Genomic DNA, 24,629 nt, shown 5'->3' with positions numbered 1-24,629 from the left:
GGCCCTCAGGCCCCGGGCGGCGCTGCCCGCGCCATGGCGGCGGCCCCTGAGGGGGGGAGCGGCGCCGGCTGCGCTGCCAAACGGGACCCCCCCGGGTATAAGGAGGCTAAAAACCAAGTACGGCCACACGAGGCTGGGTGGCAGAGGATGGAGAAATTCTTATTGATTGTCGAATGCAGGGGTTTTAGTCCAAACTGCCATTTTTCTTTGTGTCATCTGCCGTTGCAGGCATAGACAGAGGAAGAAAGATTCCCCTTTCTTTCTTGTTTGGCTGCAGAACACCCAAGCAATAAACACAGGAGCTCTCTGCCCTATTAACAATTTGGCTTCACAACAAAAGCCAAGCACATATAACAATGCCAAGACACACTGTTGTAACACCCACGCAGGAAAGGTGGCATTCAACACAAGGTGCTACTTAATAACAGCCTGTCAGCTATGTCCACAAATAGGCACACAGCCCGAGGCATAGAGTAGTTTGATTAAGGCCCTAATGCTAAGGAAAACATGACTTCTACATATCAAATTACCAAACTCTTACCTCTGCCATACTATTACTTACCACACTGCAAAGTGAGATAGTTGGAAATCGTATCGAACATCCAAAGCCTTTTATAATTCAAATCATACAACAGATCTTGATGTTCAGGTATCAGAGCAGCACGTTGGAATTATAGAACAACAGTCTAAAACAACAAATGAGATAGCTGCAGGTGTTGGAGGTCTTTATTGAGATTATAGCACAGATACACTTCTATATTTACCTTTCCACTTTTATACGATAGTTAAAATTGCTTGCTACAGTGCACATATAATTTAGTATGTAAGAGAATCCAAAACTTAGGTGTTCAAATAAATAAATAACCTAATGTTTAAAATTAAAAAGTAAAAGAAACTGTACAATATGAAAAATATAACAATACATAAACATTAGAATCTAAAGTTCTGTAGAAATAAAATTGTAATTTCCCATACATAAACAGTGCAAGAAATAAAATTCAAATAAGCTTCTGACCTGGGAATTTAAATGACTTAATTCTTAAATTACCATGCAGACATAGCATTTTAAGCCATGCTGGTTTCTATTATAGTGTTAATGGTATCCCTTTTACTTTGAAAACTGATAGCCATTAAGCTCACTGTGACAACTGCTGCCAATCCACTCTTTTCTACAGTACATTATACACAGAGGTATTCTGTTGCATTCAGAAAGTAAAATATTGTATGTTTCTACAGCAAAAAAAAAAAAACAAAAACAAAAAACCAACAATATTTTACTTCCCCCCCTCCAACATGTTAGCTTTTCGAAAACAATGTCATGTAGTAAAAACGGCAACACTTCCCCCTGTTTAGATGAAGAGAAAGGAAAGACCCCCACTATACAATGGACCATAATCAAGATGTGGTTACTGCCTAGTCAACTTTAAAGTTCAGAGTTTATTACTAAAAAAGTTGAAACCATGGAGATGTTAAAAAGTTTGACCTCTCGTGGAGAAGTGATGAATATAATAAATCTGAAAAAACAGTGGAAGTAATTTATCTTTTATGTGCATGTGGAACTAGTTTGATATTAACTTGAAGTTTTGTTCAACTTAAGGTTCTATATAAAATTCTCATTGAGGCAAAGACCAAGGAATGCAATTAATACCAAACTGTAAACACGTCATTCATGTTACTCAGAGTGCACATCGACAACAAAGGAGTTCTTCTCAGACTTTGGCAACAAGACTACAATAGGTCACAGCAGCATGAGTTCACATGGAAGACTGAAAGCACTGCAAAAGAATATACTGAAAACACCAAGACCTCCGAGAAACCAGAAAAATCTGTGACAAGCGCCTTTCCTCTTGATAAGACACTTTCCTACTCAACTGCTGCTCTCTGAATGCCTATTTATTATTACTTGGTTTTTACAGTTCTGTAGTCTCAGGTCTCTGTGCTTTAGCTGCATAGGTTGCCTTTAGCTGCACTCTAGCCATTGTAGGTCCACAGGGTTACAGTTCTGTCTGCAGACGAAGACAAGAAGGAAAGATCTTGCGTATGCCATCTGCATTGAATAACTTTGTCCTTGTGCTCTCCTACCACCATAAGAGGAAGCTGCTTCGTGAGGTCCCCTACAGCAGAGGAACAGAAATCATTAGTCACTCCATGAACTTACATCTTAGCTCTTTTTTTGTGTGTGTGTGTTTTTGTTTAATAAAATTTACTATGTACTTCACCTCATGAAGCACAGTTGAACTCTCAACACACACACACAATTTAGCAGTCCAGGAAAAACAAGTTCATAGGAAAAGGGAAGATATCAGGTATCTCAACTCTTCACAGTAAGCATAAGAATCTTCTTTTTTTTTTTAAAAAAAAAGAGTCGATTTTCTAAATGCTGTCTGAAAGCGAAGGCCAACTCATCAAGCAACAGTATTAGTTTTATCATTATCAGCCTCCCAACCCTCATCAACACAATCACACTTATACACATTTCAAATGCTTCAAGCTTCTTTTTTTTCCCCCCATTTTAAACTAAAACCCTATCTTTTGAGTGAAATTCTTACAACCTTAATATTAAAACCATCAAAGTTAACCTTGCATCTTTTGAAGTATGTTACCTTGCAAGTCTGTCACCTTTATTTTCATATCATATGATCCTGTGAGCAAGTAGTGAGCCCCTGGAGAGAAGCGCACAGAGCGAACATCACTGGCATGAGGGTGGTAGCTCTGAACCATTCGTCCTCCTCGAATATCATACAACATACAGCTAGAGTCCTCTTGTCCAGTAGCCAGGAGACGACCACTAGGATCTACAGCTACTGAAGCTACAGCACTTCCTACAAGAGAAAAACAAACCCCCCCAAATTCATGTACATTTATGCAAATGTATGTTCTTCCTTAAAAGAAAAGCTATTATATAAAAATACCAAATGCTGGCCTTCTTTTTACTCTGAAACAGCTATGCAGCTTTTGTTCTGATGTGCTTTGGACAGCTTTGATGTCTGATAATCACAAGGCAAAAAAAGTAGCTAATTTTTGAAAGTATGTTATTTTATTTATTGATTTTTAAGGGGAAAAAATAAAAACACAGATAAAAGGAAATTGGTGAGGATGTCCTTAAGGGCATCACTCTACACTCACTCTACACTCTACATCACTCTACATTCACTCTACACTACTTAGATGTCCTTAAAATAAGTTTTTATGCAACAATGATCAGAGGCATGATAGTAAGTCTTACCTGTTCCATGAAACGTCGTTCCCACAACGCGAACACAACTTGGCACTCTCAGATCCCAGAATCTTACAGTCTTGTCTTGGGATCCAGATGCAATCATCCAACCACTCCACGTATAAAGTGCTAAAATATGACCTATGAACAAGAAGATTTCTTAATTTGATCAAACAATGTTAATCAAATAATTAAATACTGCAGTTCTGATTACGTTTCTGTACTCAGAAATTAAACAGTCCCATGGAAAACCTGCAAGCTGAATGGTCTAAAATGCCAACAGTATAAGGCAATAGCCAGCTTTGCACCTTCTCTGGAGTGAAGCACGCACTTCCCATTAAATTAACAGCCAGTATATTTAAACAAACCCAACCAGAGTCACCCACAAAGAAAGAAAAGAAAAGAAAAGAAAAAATACTCCAAATCCCCAAACACAAAAACAACTGAAGCAGTCTGGGGAGGACCAAAGTCTTTCTAGCAAGAAAAAGACAAATAAAACCTTTTGAAAACAAACATTATTTGAATCTAATACAGGCTTCAGAAGTGCCAAAGAGAAACAGCAACATACCAGTGTGACCACTTAGAGCGTGCAGACCTTGTCCTCGCTGACAATCTGTAGTGTAAATATTACAGTCCCCTGCTCCAGCACTTATTAAAATAGCACCACCACTTTCTGGGCCTTCCATAAAAGCAAGATCTCTGATTGTTCCATCATGCATGCTGAATTCCAAATCTGGTCCTAAAATAATAATAAAATACAAATTATAAAAAAAAATAAAACACATGATGAGGCATACTTTGTTTAGCACAGTTAGCGCTACAATCTTTAAAGCAGTTACAGTGATAACGCAGAGTATTTCAGCCAAGGGCGGCACACTACCTACTATAAACACTGCATACTTTCTGCAGAATATCCCATTTGAGTTATGAGTGTTCAAATAAAAGCTTCAATGATCTTATTTACACCGAGTGTTGCTTGAGCTTCCCACAGTTCCTAAAGCATACCAAAGATGTATCTCTATAGCCAATCCCAGGCAACATTATACAGTAAAATCATTTATTTTTGTAAACTGTGGTGAAATAACAGAATTAGGAAGGCTTCCTCTGCCAGGAGGAAAGGATCATTAAGAACACTGAGTCACGTAGGACAAGTCACCCTGAGGTCAAAATAAAGAAGAGCCACATTCTGGGAACTGACTAGAAGGGCCAGGCATAGAGAATAGTATTTGCAGGAAAGAAATACTGGATTTTTAAGATGGGGAAGAAGATGACAGAGGTAGGTAAGGAAAACTAGAGCTTGAATTCCTCCTGACAATCAAGAACTAGAATTGGGTAAGAATATCCAGTTGTTTACCCATGTCTAAAAAAAAAAAAAAACAACCAGAAAACAAAAAACACTTTACGAGAAGACAACACAATAGCACAGAATCTTCCAAAACAAGAAAAAAAATGCCTGCAATGAAAACAAGCCCAGAACACCCAACTAAAATAAAGCCCAAATGATAATCCCCACTCCCAACACCTCTGGGGCTATTTGCTGAACAAAGACTACAGAAATGGTGAATGGGAAAAAGGGCTAAATTAATTCAAGTATTGGAGTAACAACAACAAAATTTAAATACATATTTATTTCAAGGGTCTTGCCAAATAGCGGATAAACAAGTGAAAATAAATTCTTTAAACTGTACAGAGACCTACCTGTCGCATTACAAGTTTCAGCATTAAAAGGTAGTACTTTCACGTATTTATCATTAGAACCAGTAGCCAGCAACTGTCCACAGGGACTCCATGCTACACAGTAGATCGATCCTTTATGATGCTTGTTTCTTTTGAAGCGAACCACAGGTTGTTTAGGAGTATTATAAGCACTGCAAAAGAAAACAGAAAAGCGTGTTTTTATTTGCAAGGAAAGTTGTGTGCTCTAAAACAAAAATACTGCTTTTTTTTCCTATTGTTTTGGATAACATGACATAGGTAAGACTGTTAGCACTGAAACAAATGCATGGGATCTAAGACAAAATAAAATGATCTTCTTCATCCCATTTTATCATTTTTTTCCCCTCTGTCTTCCATTGTGTTTGTGATTAGGCATGTAAAAGAACTTATAGGACCCCTTCATCTATAGAGGGCTGATAAAAATATAGAAATTGTAGCTACGTATGAATGAATGAATCCTTATCCCCAGGCTCCTAAATTGGTAAGATTTTTCTAAACAAGAGACAAAGGCTACAGAGTCAACTGAATGTTTCCCAATAGTTAGAGAAGTAAGGTGTGTGAGAGGAGACTGTAATTAGTCGATAACAAAGCGTCTGTCCTACTGAGAGAGTTTTGCACTTTTTACCAATCAAGGAGAGGTTATCTGGGCTTAAAGCCCAGCAAGCCAGGTTGCACTGAGTATCAGAAAAATCAACAGCTTTTTTTGGTTGTTTCATATACTGCCAATAAGTATTTTGGACTTAAACTTCAAAGGCTACTTTACTGATTATATTTTGGTGGGAAAAACAAAACAAACCAAACAGATTACTTATTGAACACTTTAGAAGCCTGACCACAAATCCTAAACTGAAAAGGTCTCCCAGATAAAGTCACTGTGTATACTTGTAGCTCTCTCAAATTATGAAGTTTTAGACACGTTTTTCCCCTCTGGTCCAAGAAAATAACGTAACTACAGTAGAGACACGATGACTATTAAGATGGCAGTATTTTCTTCCAGGTGAAAAAAGAGGCACACACATACCCCTCTATTAAAAATAAGGGTTTTGAGGGGTAAACGAGAAAGAAGAAAAACTAACAGAAAAGACTAGGTAGCCAGTAAACCACAAAGGACCCTTTTCTTTTCAAGGAGCTTAAGTATCAGGAAAACAGTCTTTAAAATAACAAGAGACTCAGACATATTCTGTAACTTTGCTGTAACAGCTACATTTGTTGGTTTCTCCACTGTCAAATCTGTCCTTCTGCTAAACACTCCATCTCATTAAACCCACCTTGTGCTTGCTTAGGCTGACACATGCTTTCTTCTCCCACTTTTACAACCAAAGTACTGAAAGCAGAAGCGATCAGAGTAAACAGAGGCCCAACCACAAGGGCAAAAACAACACTTTTATACGGTAAAGCTGTAGTACTGCAGCAAAGCATCTAACACATAACAGAAGAGAACAAAAACTAGTCCACAAATACACAAATTCTTCAGTAGATTCTTTTTATTTTTGCTTGTCAGTTTTGGTTTTGAAAGAAAACATTGCGCTATTTATGACAACAAAATAAAGGTATGAAACATACAGATTTCAGTAGCTACAGGGGAAAAGTGCTATGACTCAGGAAAATACAGAACTATACAAGCTTTCTTACCTTGGGTCAATTACTTCTGGGTAGGCACACACTCTCAAAGTTTTAGAGTTGGAGCCAACAGCATATAAACTCCCACTGGGATGAAAGGCTACAGCTCTGACAGCTTGTGTATCTTCTAGAGTATTAATGCAAATGAACTGCTTTTTTGATTTGTCATCCTGTGTAGAATGATCACAGTCAGATTAGGCTCTACAATATCAAACTGGACATTTAAGTGTATTTGACTGATTTATTTTTTTTTTTTAGAATAATTTATAACTGTTATAAGTATTAAAAAGCAGCAGCACCAGACTAAACTGAGGGATTTGTAAAACAATGTCTATTCCTGGTCATGGAATTGCACTCTTCAAGAAGTTCTTTACCTCAACTCCCTCTGAAGCTGACATTAGATGAACATTTCTCAGTTTCCCTCCAGGCTACCAACAACTCTCCTTCTTAACAGCCCATCTCAGAAGCCTGATATTATGATTTATTTGTGTGAACATATTTGATCTGGGTGTAAATTGTAAGGAGAGCAAAGGTACATTTTTAATTAAAACAGTCCAGGTCAAATGATTTATAAAACAGATATAATACTAAGCATAAGAACTACCTTTTCCACCATGCAGTTAACATTTAAAACAATTTTTATATATAATTTTATATATATATATATATATATATATATAAAATATATATATATATATAAAATATATATATATATATTTAAAATAATTCAACTTATGCAAAACTTTTTATTACATTGTCCTCCAGAAGGCTTCATCACCACCTTTCTAATGTTTTGGTTTCATTTGTGTGATACAGAAACTTTGGAATGTCCTCGTTGCAAAGTTATTTCCCTAGAGTTTGGCCATACTGAGTTGAGTCAAATGATCTTAATTTTAACGTGGAGAACACAAAGTAATCACCTATTACACTGCTGCCAATTATAGCAACAGCAGTTAGTGCAGTAAGTATTCTTGCAATGCTACTGAGCAAGTTGTCAGCATCTACAACTTCGAATTTGAAAGTATTGACTCTGTTGCCCTACATCCCCAGGAAGCAAGACAGAAATAATTAGGTTCAATTTCTATACAAAGTAGCTTCCTTCGCAAGGAGGAGAGATTACAGCTTTGGGGCTACCTAAAAAGCAGAGGAAATAAGTACTTAATTACCGATAAGCAGTTTATGTAATTCCTGTGTATCCTAATTGTTTCACCAACAGAAGTAGTATTAGTTGGATAGCTATTTGCTGATTCAATCAGCAAATCATGCTACTGGACCAACGAGTTAACCCTGCAGTAGTATTTAGGTACAGACTCAGAGACAAATGCAAGGACATGCAAATGGAAGCTGTAATCAGGAGCAGCTTTATTATTTAGAGTGAATAGAAGGTACAATAGATTAAAAAACAATCGAGTTACCGCTCAGTGTTCTTTTTGCCACATTTTAACACCTGACATCTAGAATACTGCGTCCAGTGCTGGGCTCCACTGAAACAACTAAGGGACTGGATGGAGTCTCTGTTACACATGGAGAAGCTGAAAAAGCTAGGACTGTTTGCCCTTGAGAGAGACAGAGAGGCTTGAAGGGGGCTGGTGGGGCAGATTTCATCAGTGAATACTCCTCCTGTCCAGTATTTATAAAGACAGAGCAAGGCTCTCTGCTGTGGTATCCACTGAAGGGCAAGAGGCAATAGACAGAAATTGAAATGCAGGAGGTTCAATTTAAATATTTCTGTTGTTTTAAATACAATAAAAAACAAAAAACAAAAACAAAGGGTGGTCAGGTGGTCAAACATGGATGCAGGCTGCCCACAGAGGTCGGGGAGTCTCCATCCCTGGAGATGCTCAAAACCCAGCTGGAACAGGCCCTGAGCAACCTGCTCTAGTTGGATCTCGAGTAGTTGGTTTGGATTCAGTCTCCAGAGGTCCCTTCCAATCAACAGTTCTGTGATTCTCAAAGTACTACATCAGCCAAAATTCAGTGTAAACTTCTGTTAACACTGAGAGCATGCTGCATACTCAGGATAAAACACTGAATCTTGTGAAAACACACTGCAAGAGACAGTAAGGAAACTCACCTCATCACCTCTTGTCCTACTTAGGCTCCCTGAAGAGTCGTCCAACGGTGGCTGAGTGACAGCATGTTCTGATGCACTGTTTTGATTTGGTGAAGAATTTGAATTCATAACAACAACAAAAAAAAAACAAACAAGAGGAGGAATAGATTTGTTTATAAATATTTGTGGACTGAAGTTACATTAACTCATACTGAGAACTAACTTTTGTGGACTAGTGTTATGCATGTCTGATTCTTTATCATTAAACTACTGTTTTTGCAAGATGTTGCCATTTTTTGCAGGTACTCCAAATATTGAATGAGTCAAAGAAAGTTAGAAGAAAAAAACAAGATTTTTGTTTTCATTTCATAACATACACACACTTGGAAGAATGGTTATTTCTTTCAGGTCAGTGGTACCTTTACCTACGGCTGGATGTGGCCTTGGCCAGCCTGATCTATTGGGTGGCATCCCTGCCTCTGACAGGGGGGTTGGAGTTAGATGATCTTTAAGGTCCCTTCCAACCCAAGCCATTCTATGATTAAGGGAAGAAATCCAGTTGCCACTCTGTCCTGCCTCTCATTTAACTAATATTTCATAAGGGGAAAAAAAAACAACCACCAAAAAAAGCTTTCAGAAGCTTAGTAGAAATACAAAATAAACAAGAACTATACAAATAAGATGGAATAAGAAGAAATTAAAAATAAGTACACAATGTAAACCACAAATAACCACTATTTCTTGCATCTTAAAACATCGATTTTTATCATCAATATAGAAATACCTAGGTAACAACATTCATTAACCATATACCCCTAATTCAATGACAAATTAACGTGATAACAAAACAAATACAAACAGCTCTTCCCTCCTAAAATAGGGGGATTTCCAGTCCTAAGCAGTTTCAAATAACTTACGTTTGATTCCCCTGCACAGGCGACTCTTCAGGAAAGGGTATTTGATTAGCTGATCCACGTTTTCGAGGAGTGCTTGTGTTAATGTTTTGGCCATCAGCCGTTAGCCTCTGAGAAGCATCTGAAGGTGGTGATGTAAAGTTACTTGCTGGGTTAGTGGATGCATTCCCTCTGCTCCCATTACATTGCTGGCTAAGTGTTTGCACATCATTTCCAAGACTGTCCATACCTATATTTAATTCTCCTAGCTTCTGGATAGATCTAATATTAAAAAAAAAAAAAGGGGGGAGAAGACCAAACCAGGTTATTATGATAACTTGACGAGGCATAGGGGTGGGTGAAGAAGGAAGTTAACAGACGTCCCCAACCTGTTAAGAAACTGCTCAGTAAGATTCTGTTGCTGGTCAGCTCCATCTTCTTGGTTTACACCTCCTTCCAACAACATTTGCTGGTACAACTGACGTTGCTGCTCCTTTTGTTCTAAGTGCTGCTGGTAACGTAGTCTTTGTCTGTAATATTCTTGAAACTGTTCTGTTGAATCACGAAGCTTGAAAGAAGTGAGAATTATTAATGAGAATTAAATAGTTAGTTGCAGTAGTTAACCTAAATACTTACACTCTGGTTCACTACTTCACCACATGCATCACAAAGCCATCAAATTGTCCTCTGAAGAACAAAGCTTTCGTTTTCCCCTAAAACCAGATATAATTTACTCACTAAAGAAGGAAATCCCTGTCCTTCTGTACTGTTGAAGTAGTTCTGCCTTTGTGCCTTATTCAGGACAAGACTGCTCTTGCCCATAAAACTCCCAAAGTAGTAATTAATATCAGAACAAATAAGTAATCCAAAGCTGAAAATAAAAGGAAAAAAATAGAAGTTGGAAAGCAACATAAGCTACTTTCCAATTTCCAAGTAATATTTCCAATGTAACTTTTGTATTTTCTGCTGTGTTGACACCTCTCTGCTATCAATCTGCCATTTATCAACATCAAAATCAGATGCAGCACTTCTGGACAGAACAAATTAGTGCTTCCTTTTCCATGATCTCTTCCTATTTATGTACTATCTTTGGTGTCAGCCACCGCCAGCTCCTCAGGACTCTGTGTCACCTGCACTCTCTGATCCTCACTGTCTCCCTCTGTCACCAGTCCCAAATGCTACCACCAAAACCAGATAACAAGCTGAAAATTAAAAATGGAACACACAGGAAACCGAAAGAACTTCGGTCCAAGGCCAGAAGTATCAACAACCATGCCATGTGTTTTCCCAAGAAAACTAATCTAACTCCGTTTTTACCAACTAAAAGGAAAAAAAAAAAAGCAGTATAAGAAAAAAAAACGTTTCTTGCTTAAAGAGAAATGACATCTTTGTCATCTAGTGGTTTCCTATCACTGCTGCACTTGTAAAATGTTTACCACATTGGGTTTCCAAAGATCAAAATTGGGCAATTGTCTTCAGAAGTTTAACAAGCATTCTCAATATTTCAAATATGTAAGCTATTTCCTGGTCATTGGGTTATCCTTTCAAGGAACAGGTATATTCTGGCCAATATTTCTTTGCATGACTGACACTTGTTTGTTGCAATTGGATCCGATCCTTGGATTGTTTAGTCTGAGTAATAACACAATAACAATACATATAAGATAAATTATATAAAGATATAATAATGATCCAACACCTAAACCTAAAATGTGTTGCCCAGATGTTCTTTTGTACAAATTCTGCCGTATAAATCAATCTTTCCAGGAGCAATACAAAAATAAAAAATAATGAAAATAAACTTAACAGAATTTCTTTCTCACATATACCACTAAGACATAGAAAAAAAAACAAGAAGCAATTGGACTGGTGTTACATTCTTTTATACCTGTGTACAATAGTCTGGCCAACATATTCACCTACAGTATAGCATCTCCTGTCTTCATTCTCTCCCAGAAATGTTCCCCCTGGTTTTCTGCCATTTGCAGTCTGCTCTGTCATAGTTCTAGTTAAAGCTTTTTCCTCTCGCCCTTATTCCCAATCCACATACACAATGCTGTTGCAGTGGCGAAGTTATGCAGTCCAGTCCTTGTGTTTGAAGGACTCTGGTAATCCTCCCATAGCCCCATTGCCTCACTCAAGCACCCAGAGTCTACAAGAGAATAACCCTGTCAAGACTGGACTGGTTTTCAGTGCCATATAGATGTCACAAGCCACGACAGGAGTTTACTTAAGAAAATCAAACTGGAGTCTGCAAACCAAACAAACCGCAGTGTTGATGTTATTTCAGCACTCAAACATTTAACGCAAATATTCAGATGACATAATTCATCCTTACTGAAATAAGAGGCAGATATTTAAAACTGTGGAAAGGGAATAGAATAGGTAACTATTCTCATTGCTTTCTACTGAACTGCTACTTTCCTTTTTCCACATTGCTGTTAAGGAAAAAAAGAAAGTCAAGGCACAAGGCCTTCAAAAGAATAATTTTTATTTATTTATTTTTGAAAAAGGTTATGCTATTGAATTCTGAATGGCAAAGATACATTCACTAGGGAATTATTTGATTTTCAACACTGTATTCTAGACATTAGGTGGCCTGTGAAGCTTGCTATTAACACCAAAATTGCAGACTACGTGCCAGATTCATGACTAAAACACTAAAAGGATTCTTAACCATGGTTAATTCAATGTTGCTGGCTTTGAGTACTGAAGTCTTTGTTTTAAGATACAGGCAATAGTTTAACAACACTGATGCAAGAATGCACTCATCAGGTGCATTGCAGAACTTCATATAATGGAAAAAAAGAAATTTGTCAGAGATGTAATATTGTGTTTTCACTTGTTAATGTGAAAACAAGATTTAAAACAATCCATTGTCATACAGGAAGTTCTCAACACAAAAAACAAATAATTATGAATGTATCAGAACATAGCTCAAAGGGCCTCATTATTTTTAAATAAACAACCACTACCTCATTTTTCTCTTGTTTGGCAGATCCCTGACTCTGTGCTCCATTAACTGGTTCATTTTCTGGAACAGAATTCTGGCACAAAGTCTCGCTGCTGATGGGATGCTGTGGCTCCACGGGAGTATCACTTCTTGTAGCAACATGGAGAAGAAGAAAAGCATAGAAGCATAAAAAAGCATAAATGAGAAAAATTGTGAGTAGAAAATCCCCTGGTAAGATAGGTAATATTCTAGAGTAAAAACTGATAACAAAGTGTGCAACCTACTTAAGTCATAAAACTGAAGATACTGCTTCAGAAAAAATTGATTGCACTAAAAAGAAGCCACACCCAAACAACAACAAAAACTAACAAACAAAAAAAATAGAGAGGCACTGTGATGTGCCAACATTTTCCTAAACACCTTAGCATCATGCGATATCAAAGCCCTCTATTTTCTATCCTTACACTTTAGTTATATACCTTTAAACTAACCATGTGACTAGTGCTTTCTAGCAGGTATTAAGTTTTAATACTAATCTACCAATGAATAATTGATAGATTAATACTAACCTACTGCTACCAACCTAAATTTAAGCTATGCTTAACATTCATCAGATTGAACATTCTTGAAAGTGTTATTTAGGAAAAAGTTTGTATGAGATTGGCCATCCTTATATAATATAAGTATTTCCCATGGAACACCTTCCCAAATGCTTTAGCAAGCAGTAAGTGCACACAACACATTAGAATACTTGCATTCCCAACTCCAGTTTTGTCAACTTACAAAGTCCTATTTACTCAGTGACTTGGAGCAAAGCTTTTTAAGGTTATTCTGAACTCTTTGTTATCTCTGTGTGCTAACAAAAGTTACTTAACTGAGTAACTTAAAAAGTTACTTAACTGAGTTACTTAACTGAGTTTTTTTTGACAAGTGACTGCTTGCCAAATACAATTTACAAATTTAATACCATATTTCTTCCATATCCAAAAAGATGGAGGGGCTAGATACTGGGAAAGCTTAGCTTTCCAACTTGTACGCTCACAAATATTGCCAGTTAAATTGGATACGTAATCCAGAATTGGATTTTTCCTGAAAAATATAATGCTGTCTTGAAAGCTATGTAGGGTCATTCCGAACTTCAAGAGATTCATTGAAAAAAAAAAAAAAAAGTTAAAGTCTATCAACTTCATTTAACATCGTATCACATTCAAATGCCTATACAAAGGGTCTTCAGAAGATTGCAGTAAGTTACTGCATTTATACAAAACTTTTAAAAAGGAACAGAATTACTGATCAAAATAAAGGCCAAGCAAAAACTTAAGTGTTTAACTGACAAGTACTATTTCTCCTTGTTACCAAGACTTTTCTCTCAAAAGGGTAAAGTAGAAAGGCAAAGATTTCATGTGTTATTTTTTAATAAAGAAGTCAACTTTGCAGTCTACACTGCATTAAACAAAGTTGTTATAAGTTATGATAGCAATAAATGTTAAATACCTCTAAGTCCAATATGAAAAAAATATCAAGTCCATCAGGATTTCAAGTTTCTGTACATCTAAACTTTAAGAAAGTCCAGCTTGAAACCAGAAGGCTCATGACCCAAATATGAAAATCTACTTTTAATCATAAAAGCGTAAAAACGAACTCCAGTTACAGTTTTACTTACAAAAGAAGTTAAACAATTATTTCAAAGTTACAATTATGTTCAAAAATACAACATGTAAGAATCTAGTAATGTAACATGAGCCAAGGTAAAAAATAAAGCTACAGTTGCACTTACCGCTCAGGTGACTCTTCAAAAATACTGTGACACTCGGTATTCTCAAGCATGAGACTTCGGCTGAGATTCTGTACTCCTGGGTAATGGAAATTAGCAAAGGAGTGCGACATTGGAGAAGTTTTGGTCCCAAGGTCTGTGACTCTCTTATCATGATTTGTTAATCCACATGACAGCCCATCTAAGGCAGGGTTTAGGGAGCGGGTCATGTAAGCATCAGCAGACTGAGGCCGTCTCATTGGGGATGATGGATATGGAGAAAGTTTGCTGATAAGAGGTGTCAAAAGATCAGCATATGCAGCTTTTGTAGGCTTGAGGAGTTTATCAACATGAATATTAAGCATCTTTTGTTCAAAAGCACAGGAAAAAACAGTAGCTGGCAGATTCTGCAGCCATGACAATAAGCTAAGGTCCAAGTCATCACACCCATTACCACATAAGAGATCGATGCCCAGCAATACTTCACTTTCTGTAATTTCTTCTCCCGTTGCTTTACTCTGACAGAATTCCACACAACATTCATAAAGCAATCCCTTCATTACAAGCTGGAATAAACGATTGTTACTTGCTTTGAAACCAGCCTCACTCAGTTTCCTATCAGCAGGAATAAACTCTGCCACCATTACACAAGCTTCTTCAAAGCAATGCACCCGGGCTGTGCTGGGATTCCAGTCTTTGAATTCTGCATGGTTGGTCAAGCGAGGCAACGTGAGCAGCAAGCAGAGTTTACTGTAGTCTTCCTTAGAGGGACAGTATTCTTCCAACGCATGTAGGCACTGCACAGCCTCTCGCATTGTGAATTCCAGCTACAGAAATATTGAGGTGAACAGTAGTTGGTAGCACGTATGTTTCCACAGTTAGTTGAAGAAGAACAAAGAGTAGTGGAATTTCTCCACTACCATTCCTCTATTACTATTACTGTCTCTAGTTAAGGAAAACAGCACATAATATAGAGACCGAAATTGCTGGCGCAAGTGTAGTTACAACAGAGTCAAATTCCTGGATGTTTTGGCTTTCTGAAATCCCTCCCAGCCCCACTCCCAGTCTCATTGCCTACAGGTCTATGGAACTTTCATGTCACTGCAGGTTTTACAGGTTTAACATTTTAAGCCAGCAGCTAAATAGCTTCAATTTTATTGTAGCACAGAAGGTTAATTCCACTCACAGGGCCAACTGAATTTCTTTTTTCTCTTTTGTGTGCATGTGAAAAGCTATAGGCGTAAATTACATAAAGCTGCATACTTCTCTAGTTTTCAGTGAGTAGCAACTGTAGGTTGTGTTTTATATCAAGGTTTTCTGTTCTCCAATCATAAAAATGTAAAAAACAAAACAAAACAAAGTTCAAGAAGTTAATCTCTGAAGATAAGACCTCCAAATTAATACATGGCTTTAGTAGAAAGCCTGTTGAAGCTAAAAGCCAAAAAACATGCTAAGTACATGTAACTTAGTATTTTTAGTTACAAAGATTTTAAATATGTATTCAAAAAATCCTATCCATGTTCCCTAGCACATTCTCGATACACCAACCTTTTATCCACAATATGTCAACACATTTATTAACATTCAGCACAAAAATAAACATACATCTGACTTATTTTTCCCTGTGCTGTTATCTAATAATCATGAAAAGATAGACTGCTTAGTGGATAAGCATGCATTTCCTTTGCAACAATAAAGACTGACTTTAAGCTTTCTCTATACTGTCAAGGCCCTGAAGTTTAATATATGTGTAAAGGGACAGAGAATTAAAGTTAATCCAGTTTGGATAACAAAATCAGTCATCCTAAAATTACTATAATCCTTTAATTTAATAACTTCTTATGTTAGAAATTTATTATTCTGTGTTATCAACAGAAATGATACACTAATAACCTTCACAACCTGCATGCCTTTTCTGTCAGTGTGAGTTGCCATTCGTGTCCCTTTCTATACTAAGAACCTAAGTTCACAGCTACTGCTGTTTGCACATTTAACTAAATCAGTCCTTTGTGACCACATCTGTTCCTTTCAAAGAAAGGACAATGCCCTTTCTCTCTAAAAGCTACAGAAATTATGTTTAAGATTAATTGAAACTAGAATCTTTCATTTGGACCTGACTCTGACAATAAATTTCCCTGATTTTCAAGCTTGCTTCAGAGTACTCCTGAAAAGAAGCATTGTACTTCAGCATAATAGCCTAAAGTAAACTTCAAAGATCAGGACCACAAAGATGACATGTGGTCACTGATCTATACTGCTAAATTTCAAGCAACCCTTACATATGAAACTCTATTTGAGACCTGGCAATCACATTAGTTTAAAAAAAAAAAAAAATAGATGTCCTTTGGAAACTATGAAACCATTTGGTAATAGGTAGAATTTGTATATTAAGCATGGGAGTTTTCAGTTTGCTTTTAATTACAATATCTCAATAAGCTTTTTGCCAACAAAAAAAATAATCCCAAAACAAAGAGAAATCTTACATGCTGAGGCTCATCCTCTGCTGACATTGCATTGTTTACACATAAGGCTTCCAAGAACTTCTGCTTCATTATAATGTAACGAAATCTGCAGGTAAGAAGTGAAATGCAGTGAAACACCACACATCTCGATCAAATAGGTCAATATTCTCTTAGAGATGAGCAGGGTATTTTACAGCTACTTTTTGAGGTAGGCATAGAAATTGCAGTGACAAATAACTCTGATCAAAGTTCAACAAATTGGTAACCTAAAAATTTTAGCAGATTTTTTTTTCTATTATTGCTTTCAGAAACAGCACAATAAAAATAATTGAAGGGTCACAAGCAAAGTAAGTATAGGAAGCATACTCCTTTCTTAAACAGAAATGTGATAGCTCAGCCGACTATAAAACAATAGTACATGTAGTACCGTATTCCAAAAGTATGCAGAAAATGAAAACTCATTACACATATTTTGCATATATTTTTCACAGTTTAAGTTTTAAAAAAAATATCACAAAACCCTGAACTCTAACATACATTCTATTTTACCTTTTCTTGTCGAATTTTTCCATACATTCAAGAGGCTGAATAAATTGAAGAACCTCATCCCACTGACCGTCAAGAATCAACTGCCTAGTAAAAGAAAAAATTACTGCTTTAATTTCACTGGACAAGTACAACTTTCTTCTAAGCAATCAGCTCATTTAATATCACGAGTTGTATATTTAGATGACAAATGAATATTTAAGCATACAACAGGTGATCAACCTGTCTGGAAAAATTAATGCTTTGTACAGATGTTAAGTTGATAGATGCAGTAAGTGCAAAATCCAAGTCCTTTCTCAGTATTTTGTATAAGATAATTGATTATTTTTAAAATTCTTGCTTGAAAAGTATAAATGAAATACATTTATTCAATTAAGACATCCTGAAGAATGAAAATGGACCTAAAGTTTTAATTGTATAAATACTGCTGGACCTATTTTATACCAAGAGGGGCAGGCCTCCAGTATTAGGAATATAAAAGGAAAAGCTTGGAAGTTACTACATCAGCAAAAGAACTTCAACTCCAAGACCAGTGTGTTAGACTGCACAGATAGATTAATTTTGTTCCTTCACTTCCTCATAATGCACGGAGTTGTCTGTAAAATGTCCAGTTCTAGAAGGAAAGGCTGCATTTCTCATTAGATGTATACTGAACTAAGAATGAAACACAAAGTATTAATAATTGCAATCTTTCTCTGATTCTGCTTTCATTTTATTCCAATATGTGTAATTTTATCAAAAGGGAAGCCACATGAGAAAAAATGTTAAAAATGTTTTTACTACCAAACAAGATAAAAACAGTTGAATAAATTGTTTTCTTATGCTTCCAGAAAAGTTTTTTAAACACCTTCGGCATGAAAAGGAAGACTGCAATGCTGAAGACCTACAACCTACCATTTACAATAACTACTTTTCATAATTTAGGAGGCTGATATCATGAATGGCAAATCACACAAACTTTCATGCCTTGATGACCTCAGGCACCCCTTTCATATTGCTAACTTTAAGAGAAACCTAAGTATTGTTTCAAAATACAGATATTTTTAAGGGGAAAAGCTCTGGAAACATCTATACTCATCCCAGAGCATAGGGCTAGAACACTGAAAATATTCTATTTATATTAGAATTCAATAAACTACATGCTCAGTTCACGTGACATGGTAAGCAGGTAACAACAGATGGCTGCTGTTAACAGAAGATCTTGTTCTCCTGTTTACATCTGCTCGTGTACTTTTTGACTTAGCCTGTGCTGACACTGGCCCTTGTTAAGACCCCTTCCTATTTAATTCACAAGCATGCCAGAAAAATAACCAAGGTCAAAATGAATGAACACATGAAGGAACAAGAAAAACAAACAAATGTAACACTAAAGCCTCAAATGTAACTCTACAGCCTATGTTGATGCTTAGTCAGTTACTTCAAGTGAAGGACTTCATTAACTTCAGAGCTGGAACTCAACAGGGCTGGACCACACAATTGGAACCAGGAAGAAGCAGAATAAGATGAGACCTCCTATTTAGTGGCATGGGGCTGCCCACGGAATCACAGCCCAACTGTATGCTTTCACGTATGCGGTATTTAAGCACTGGAGAAAGAAGTCCTACCTTAAAAAAAGCATGTCATCTGAAAACAGGCCATTTATGACCCCACTTTCTTTCTCAAGTGCCAACATACTGATATGAAGTTTCCTGGAGTTCAGAAAGTCTAGAATTAGTTTGATTATTTCAGCTTCTTTAACGTTCACTGTTTCTTCAGCCGTCATGATGGCAGCCTAAAAGGAAAGAGAAGAGAGAATTTTAGCCATGCTCAGTATCTTATTTTATGCTTGTTTAACAAATCGTGGCTACCATTTTTTTTCTGTCTAGTCTTAAAGGGCAGAATATCGTAGCATTACAAAAATAAAATCCAGTTTCCTAATCTTGTTTATTTAAGAGGTTGATTATGAAGCCACAGTTAAGATTAACACTGCATCTTTGTATTTCTGTGCTGTGCATGTAGGCCCAGAAAAACAGATCTACAGAAGCTTCAATCCTACCACAGTATGGAAGTATTGCTGTTAGTGAGTATACAGCGTTTAAAATTTTATTGGACTATCTGCATGTCAGAAAATAAGCTCAAAAACCATGAATCAAGCTAGTTATGTCACTATCTAGATATCTCACATGTAAACTTAAATGCTTCTAATACATCCAAAAAGCAAAGACCACCAAAAGGCAGTTTCTTCACCTCCTTTTTTGAAGTTGTAAATAGCAATGACACCAAAGCTTTCTATTCTTCCTTTGTAAGGACACCTACTTCTGTCTGCATGCTTTATGAAGAATCTAAACCTGCAAACCCAAGCCATCCCAGGCCCATTTAACAAGGCCCGTTCACTCCCCTGTCCCCGGGTGCCGGGCTTCTTCCAAAAGACCCAGCAGCCTGGTGGCTACCTGGGTACGGCTTCCCACCCAGCAGGGCTCAGCTGACATCCAGGTTCCTGCAAAAAGGAAAACGCTCCCCTGCTTTCTGCCCCACATCCCAGACACTTTGCGCTGAGCTGGGCATACACTGAAGGCCGACAGGTTTGGCCTGCAGGCTCGGGGCCCTAACGCCGACAGGGACCAGCACAGCTGCGCTCCGTGGCAGAAGCAAAGCATCCAAGCGACTTAAATCGATTATGAGAGCGCACAAAAGAAGAGAAGCTGGTATCTGTGATGAACCCCCCAGCAGGAAGCGTTATTCCCAGAAACAAGGCAAGTAGAATGAAAGTGAGAGGAAAATGAAAAAAAGGAGATTAGCACACAGAGCAAGATGTCCGCAGTAAGGAGTTGGAGTTACCCTAATTGCTCCCCCTTTTAAGTCAAAAGTCAAGATAAAAACACTGCTGAATTCTTTCATACAACTACTTGCTTCTGTGAAAGTTTGAATAATTCAAATAAGAGACTCCAAGTACTACATGGTAATTCATTAATTAACAGAGACAAAGGGAAGAGAAACACTCCAGTGAAACCTCTCACTCTTCCTCACAAACCAGGGCTACTGAACTATAAGAGACACAGAAAGTAAGGCATTCATACATGTAGGATTTTTTTCCATCTTCCTCACAGTTATATGTCAGCCTTTTTCCAAGGAGGTTTTTGCATGAACTTTTGACTAGGAAAGCATTTGATTATAGCAGCACAGTTTATTTTGGAACAACAGAGACCTAGTTGTGCCAGATGAAATGGCCTAACTTCTTTTTTAAAATGTCTGTGTTTAATTCTTATTTTAGTCACAGAAGACTCCAATCACCAAGCGTTTTGACAGGTCTCATGGAAGACTCACCCAGAGACCACGTGCCTGTTCCTGCCTAGTAAAGTCAAAAGAAAAAAAAGGAACATCTGGCATGCAGCATGCTTTTCTGCAGGAAAGAAAACAGACAGACAACACACAAACCTAAAGCCAGCACATGTAGAAAGATGCTTTTTCCTTATGTTTTAGCACTGTTTCCATTTCCCCTTTTTGGCAACCGCACAGGGATTTTTGTTCCCAGAGAAAAAAATCAACTCCGTTCTTACAGACTGGAGAAGAAATCAACACAAATCTAACCAGCAGTTTAGCATTAACATCTTAATTCCCCACCTAGTGCGTTTGCATTTCACTTTTATTATGCTTTATTGTGTTGGTAGTTTTCATGTAACTTACATGAGCTTCCTTGCCAAACAACAAAGTAAAACAGGCAAAGCTGCATGGAGAGTCACCATAAGAAAACTACTAGAATAATTCACACTAACATTCCCTTTGAAGAAAGGAACAAGTCCAGCTCTCTCTTCAACTATATCCATTGAACTCAAATCTGAATAGGAAGCCACCTTACACAGCTTCAAGATGACCTTGAATTATTCATATAGGCTGTTGATGGAAAAGCGAGCGTAACAATCAGTACTTTGCTTAAGAGTACAACCACATTAAGTAAAATTTAACATTTGCAAGAAGTAGTTAGCTTCCATTTTCCATTAGAGTTTTAACAGGACTGGTTTGTCCTGCATGTAGATCCTTTTGCCAAGTTCTAAAACTTACGTTCTTTTGCTTTATTTATATCATCCATATAAATCGGATAATGGATGATCAGCACCCTCTATTTTATAGGCCTAAGTAATGACACTTTTGGGGTCCTGCTAAGAAAAATGAAATAAATAGATTTGAAATATACTAATAAACTCATAAATCAGACATATGTTGAAAATACTTAGCACGCATTTGATGTCAGAGCAACACTCCTATTAACAGACAGCTAGAAAATGGTAAACCTACTATAAAAGATTTCCACTTAATTGAGGTTTTTTTTTAGACTGATGAGTCCAGGCTTCTCTGCATTATGCTGTCAAAATAGTAAGCAGCACTGTAACACCATGATGAGATCATAAATATACATAGGTTTACACATGACACTATGAAATAAATCAGTTATTCTGACATTTGGTGGGGTGTGTATGTGTTAATAAATAAATAAATACAACGTGCAGCAGGGAAACGCAACATAAGAGCTCAAGCTGCATCCCAGTCCATCCCACTGCATTGCTTTCTGCCAGCCCATATGGCACGTAGCGTCACAATCCGATCAGCTCAAGCACTAATACTCAAGAACAAGTGAAGCGCAGCACTAGCTTGAGATATAAATGAAGATAAATGTGTATTAAAGCTTAAAATTTCAGGTGCCTTCTACTGACGGGGTTTTTGCTACAACCATTTTTTCTTACCCAACCTTTTTTAGAACAGAACTTTTCCACACTCCTGTCCCCTAGTTCTGTACTTCAGCACGTTTTCCTCCTAAATTAACCTACAGCACACAAAAAAACAAAAACAACAACAACAACAACAAACTTTCCTGCCACTAACCTGACACACCTTTCCTCTAGCTTCAGTGAACAAGATGTCCTTTGAACAGGCTCTTTGGAACATCATCTGTCTATTTGTATATTTTGTAGGGAGAAATTCCATTCTTGTTCTATTCTTTTACTTATGTTCTAAGAACAAACCAACAGCAAGAATCCTCTCACGGTGCTATAATTTTTTAAAAGAACTATTTTCCTATGATTAAGTAGGCCTGCAAACACAGTATTTTGGGAAAATGCTTATAAACTGTGACTTTTACGTAGTCTTTAAGGTACATTTTCTAGAAGAAATTGAAAATACATATGTAATCACATGACAGAAAGTAACAGTAAGGTTTAATATTCTGAAATAAAAATGAATTGCAAAATTCTAAAATAATTGTTATTCCAATGCCTTAATTGCCCAAAGTAGACCACTTGCCAAGAGTATACACTATGCATTCACAAAAATAGGCAAGGCATTTCAGAACTTCTCCCTTGTATTTCTGTGTGGTTGGAGATTACAGTCTGGATCCTAGCTGTCACACTGACAGAGACCAGCCCTGCGTTTCGAACGCGAAGCAACACCTAATGAAAAGTCTTGCTTAGCCGACTTCAGTGACAGCTGTAGTGCATAATACAAAACCTCAGCATCTCCACGAGCTGTTTGGCATCAGAAGTTGAAGTGCAGAGGAGTGCTGTGTATTCAGGCAGCGGACAGCTCTGCAGAGCGCTCTCACCCCTTCACCCACCCGCAGGAACTTACATCCGACCCTGCGGCCTGCCCAGCAGCCACTCCGCAGTCCCACCACGGGGGAATTGGGGCCCGGGCAGTACCCAGCGGCTCCGCTCCTGAAGTGCCCTCAGTCATCTTCCAGTTACTCTACAAGCGAAAGAAAGGTCTGTGGGCCAACGCTTCATTCCAGCTGGTTTCCACAGCAGCGAGCGCAACTCAATCACAACCATTTCAGCCCACGCCACTCCAGGATTCGTACCTCCAGATGAGCTGTGCTGAGGACACGAAGCCCTTCGCCTCTTTGTACAGCTCAACTCTCTTCTTTTTAACAGCCAGGGGTCCCCTGGGGCTGACCCCGTGCCCTGGCTGCTGCAGGGGAAGCACCTCACAGCTCAGGGCGGCCCCCACCCAGCTCACCCTGCTCTGGGGGCGCCTGCCTCACCGCGGGCGCTGCCTGCCAGCCAGCTCACACACACCGAGCACCCCGCACAAAAAATGCCACAAAGGCGAGAGCAAACAGATGGCAGCACGGGGGCTGCAGGAGGAAGGCAGGCACGGAACGAGGCAGCGCCCGCTGCCGCTCCTTGACACGGCCCCCGGGCGGCTTCCCCTCCGCCGCTCCCGGCACCAGCCCTGCCCGTGACACAGCGGCCGGGTCCCCGCCGCCCCCACAGGGCAGGGCCGGGCCTCACGGAGCCTCCCCGGGCCCGCCACACGCCGCCAGCCCGGCCGAGCCGCCCCGCGGATGCCACAACAAAGAGACGGCGGCGCCGCCACCGCCCCAGACGCCGCTGTGGGCTCGGCGGTGCGGGGCTGCCCTCCCCTCCCGTCCCCTCCCGTCCCTTCCCTCGGCGGGGGAGGCGACAGCCCCTGCGGGCGGCCCTGCCCAGCCCCACCCGGCCCCTCTCACCCCGCTCGGCGGCGCTCACCAGCGGGGCCCCGCGCGGCGACGGCCGCTGCCGGGGCGAGAAGATGGCGGCGGGGCGCGGCGCGGCGCGGCGGGGCTCGGCTCGGTGCCGCTGCCGCTGGCGGTGCCGCTGCCGCTGCCGGCCGGGGTCTCGCTGCCGCTGGGCGCTGCGGCTGCCGCCCGGCCCGACGCTGCTGCCCGGCCACCAGGCCCCTCCCCGAGCCGGGGCGGAGCGGGCGGGGACCGGGAAGGGGCGGCCCGGCGGGGCGGGGGCGGCGGGGCGGGCACTGCCTGACGGGGCTGAGGGAGCCGCTGAGGGAGCCCCAGCGCCAGGTGCGGGGTCAACAAAGCACAAGCACCTCGCAGCTGCCCCGTCTCCCCCCTTTAACTTCATATTCGGCTAAATGTAATGCCTGTTTGTAATTGTCAGGAGAGGGGAACGTCTAAGGAAGATCAAGGTGAACAGTCAGTGAGCTCTCTGTGTTCATATAGAGCTGTGAGGTGAAATACAAAAAGTCACGCTGAGGTGCCAGTGCTGTACATGGACAACACACGGTGGATACAGCAGTGCATCGGCAGGCCCCATCAAAATGGAGACTGACCATTTCCTGACAGAGAACTCTTGGGACTGCAAAAGTAGCAAAGACCTGATATATATACATATATACACACATATATTTTAAATTACGTTTGTGTACACATGTGTCAGGTCGTCAGGGGTTGACAAGAAGCTGAACTGGATTCTCTCTCACAACAATAGCTAAAAATATGAAGTAGCAGATGTTAGGCAGTGAGCTGGTTCTGCTCCCAAACTGTTTTGCTGAGAATCAGCCAAAGGGCAGCAGGGAAATCCCCTCACACCGTCCTCCCCTCTCTCTGGAAAGGAATGCACAGAGCTGCACGGAGCTGTCCTGCAGTCCGTCTGGTAAGGAGCAGCCCCG

At 39.3% G+C, this 24,629-nt stretch overlaps 1 protein-coding gene across 6 annotated transcripts; it reads right to left on the bottom strand.

The window, feature by feature from the left end:
- Positions 1-736: 736 nt before the first annotated feature.
- Positions 737-23,872, bottom strand: WDR47 (WD repeat domain 47). Of its 6 annotated transcripts, XR_014618648.1 has the most exons (17): positions 23,711-23,872; positions 22,812-22,928; positions 18,818-18,984; positions 17,217-17,300; positions 16,689-16,773; positions 14,230-15,032; positions 12,472-12,601; positions 9,889-10,067; positions 9,524-9,781; positions 8,628-8,703; positions 6,566-6,723; positions 4,916-5,085; positions 3,786-3,956; positions 3,227-3,358; positions 2,604-2,822; positions 1,792-2,114; positions 737-1,714 (listed from the first exon to the last, which is right to left on the bottom strand). XR_014618648.1 is itself a non-coding variant. In XM_084290798.1 (16 exons), exons 2-16 carry the CDS (start codon positions 22,914-22,916, stop codon positions 1,972-1,974), a joined length of 2,880 nt encoding a protein of 959 aa, XP_084146924.1. In that variant the 5' UTR covers positions 22,917-22,928; positions 23,711-23,872; the 3' UTR covers positions 737-1,971. The 6 variants fall into 6 exon arrangements, 5 of the variants coding, with proteins under 5 accessions (XP_084146924.1, XP_084146925.1, XP_084146926.1 ...); XM_084290798.1 differs by having other exon boundaries at positions 737-2,114; XM_084290799.1 differs by having other exon boundaries at positions 737-2,114; positions 12,475-12,601.
- Positions 23,873-24,629: the final 757 nt, after the last annotated feature.

The sequence above is a fragment of the Netta rufina genome (assembly GCF_964035555.1).
Source record: "Netta rufina genome assembly, chromosome: 8".
In the NCBI taxonomy this organism is placed as follows: Eukaryota; Metazoa; Chordata; class Aves; order Anseriformes; family Anatidae; genus Netta; species Netta rufina.
This window is presented reverse-complemented; position numbering and strand designations above follow the sequence as displayed.

Coding starts and splice junctions, on each gene's coding strand:
- WDR47 (XM_084290798.1), bottom strand. CDS start 22,916: ATGACTGAGGGCACTTCAGGAGCGGAGCCGCTGGGTACTGCCCGGGCC. Junction 6,724..8,627: donor GTAGGACAAGAGGTGATGAG/GTGAGTTTCCTT, acceptor CATTCTACACAG/GATGACAAATCAAAAAAGCA. Junction 3,957..4,915: donor TGAAACTTGTAATGCGACAG/GTAGGTCTCTGT, acceptor TTATTATTTTAG/GACCAGATTTGGAATTCAGC.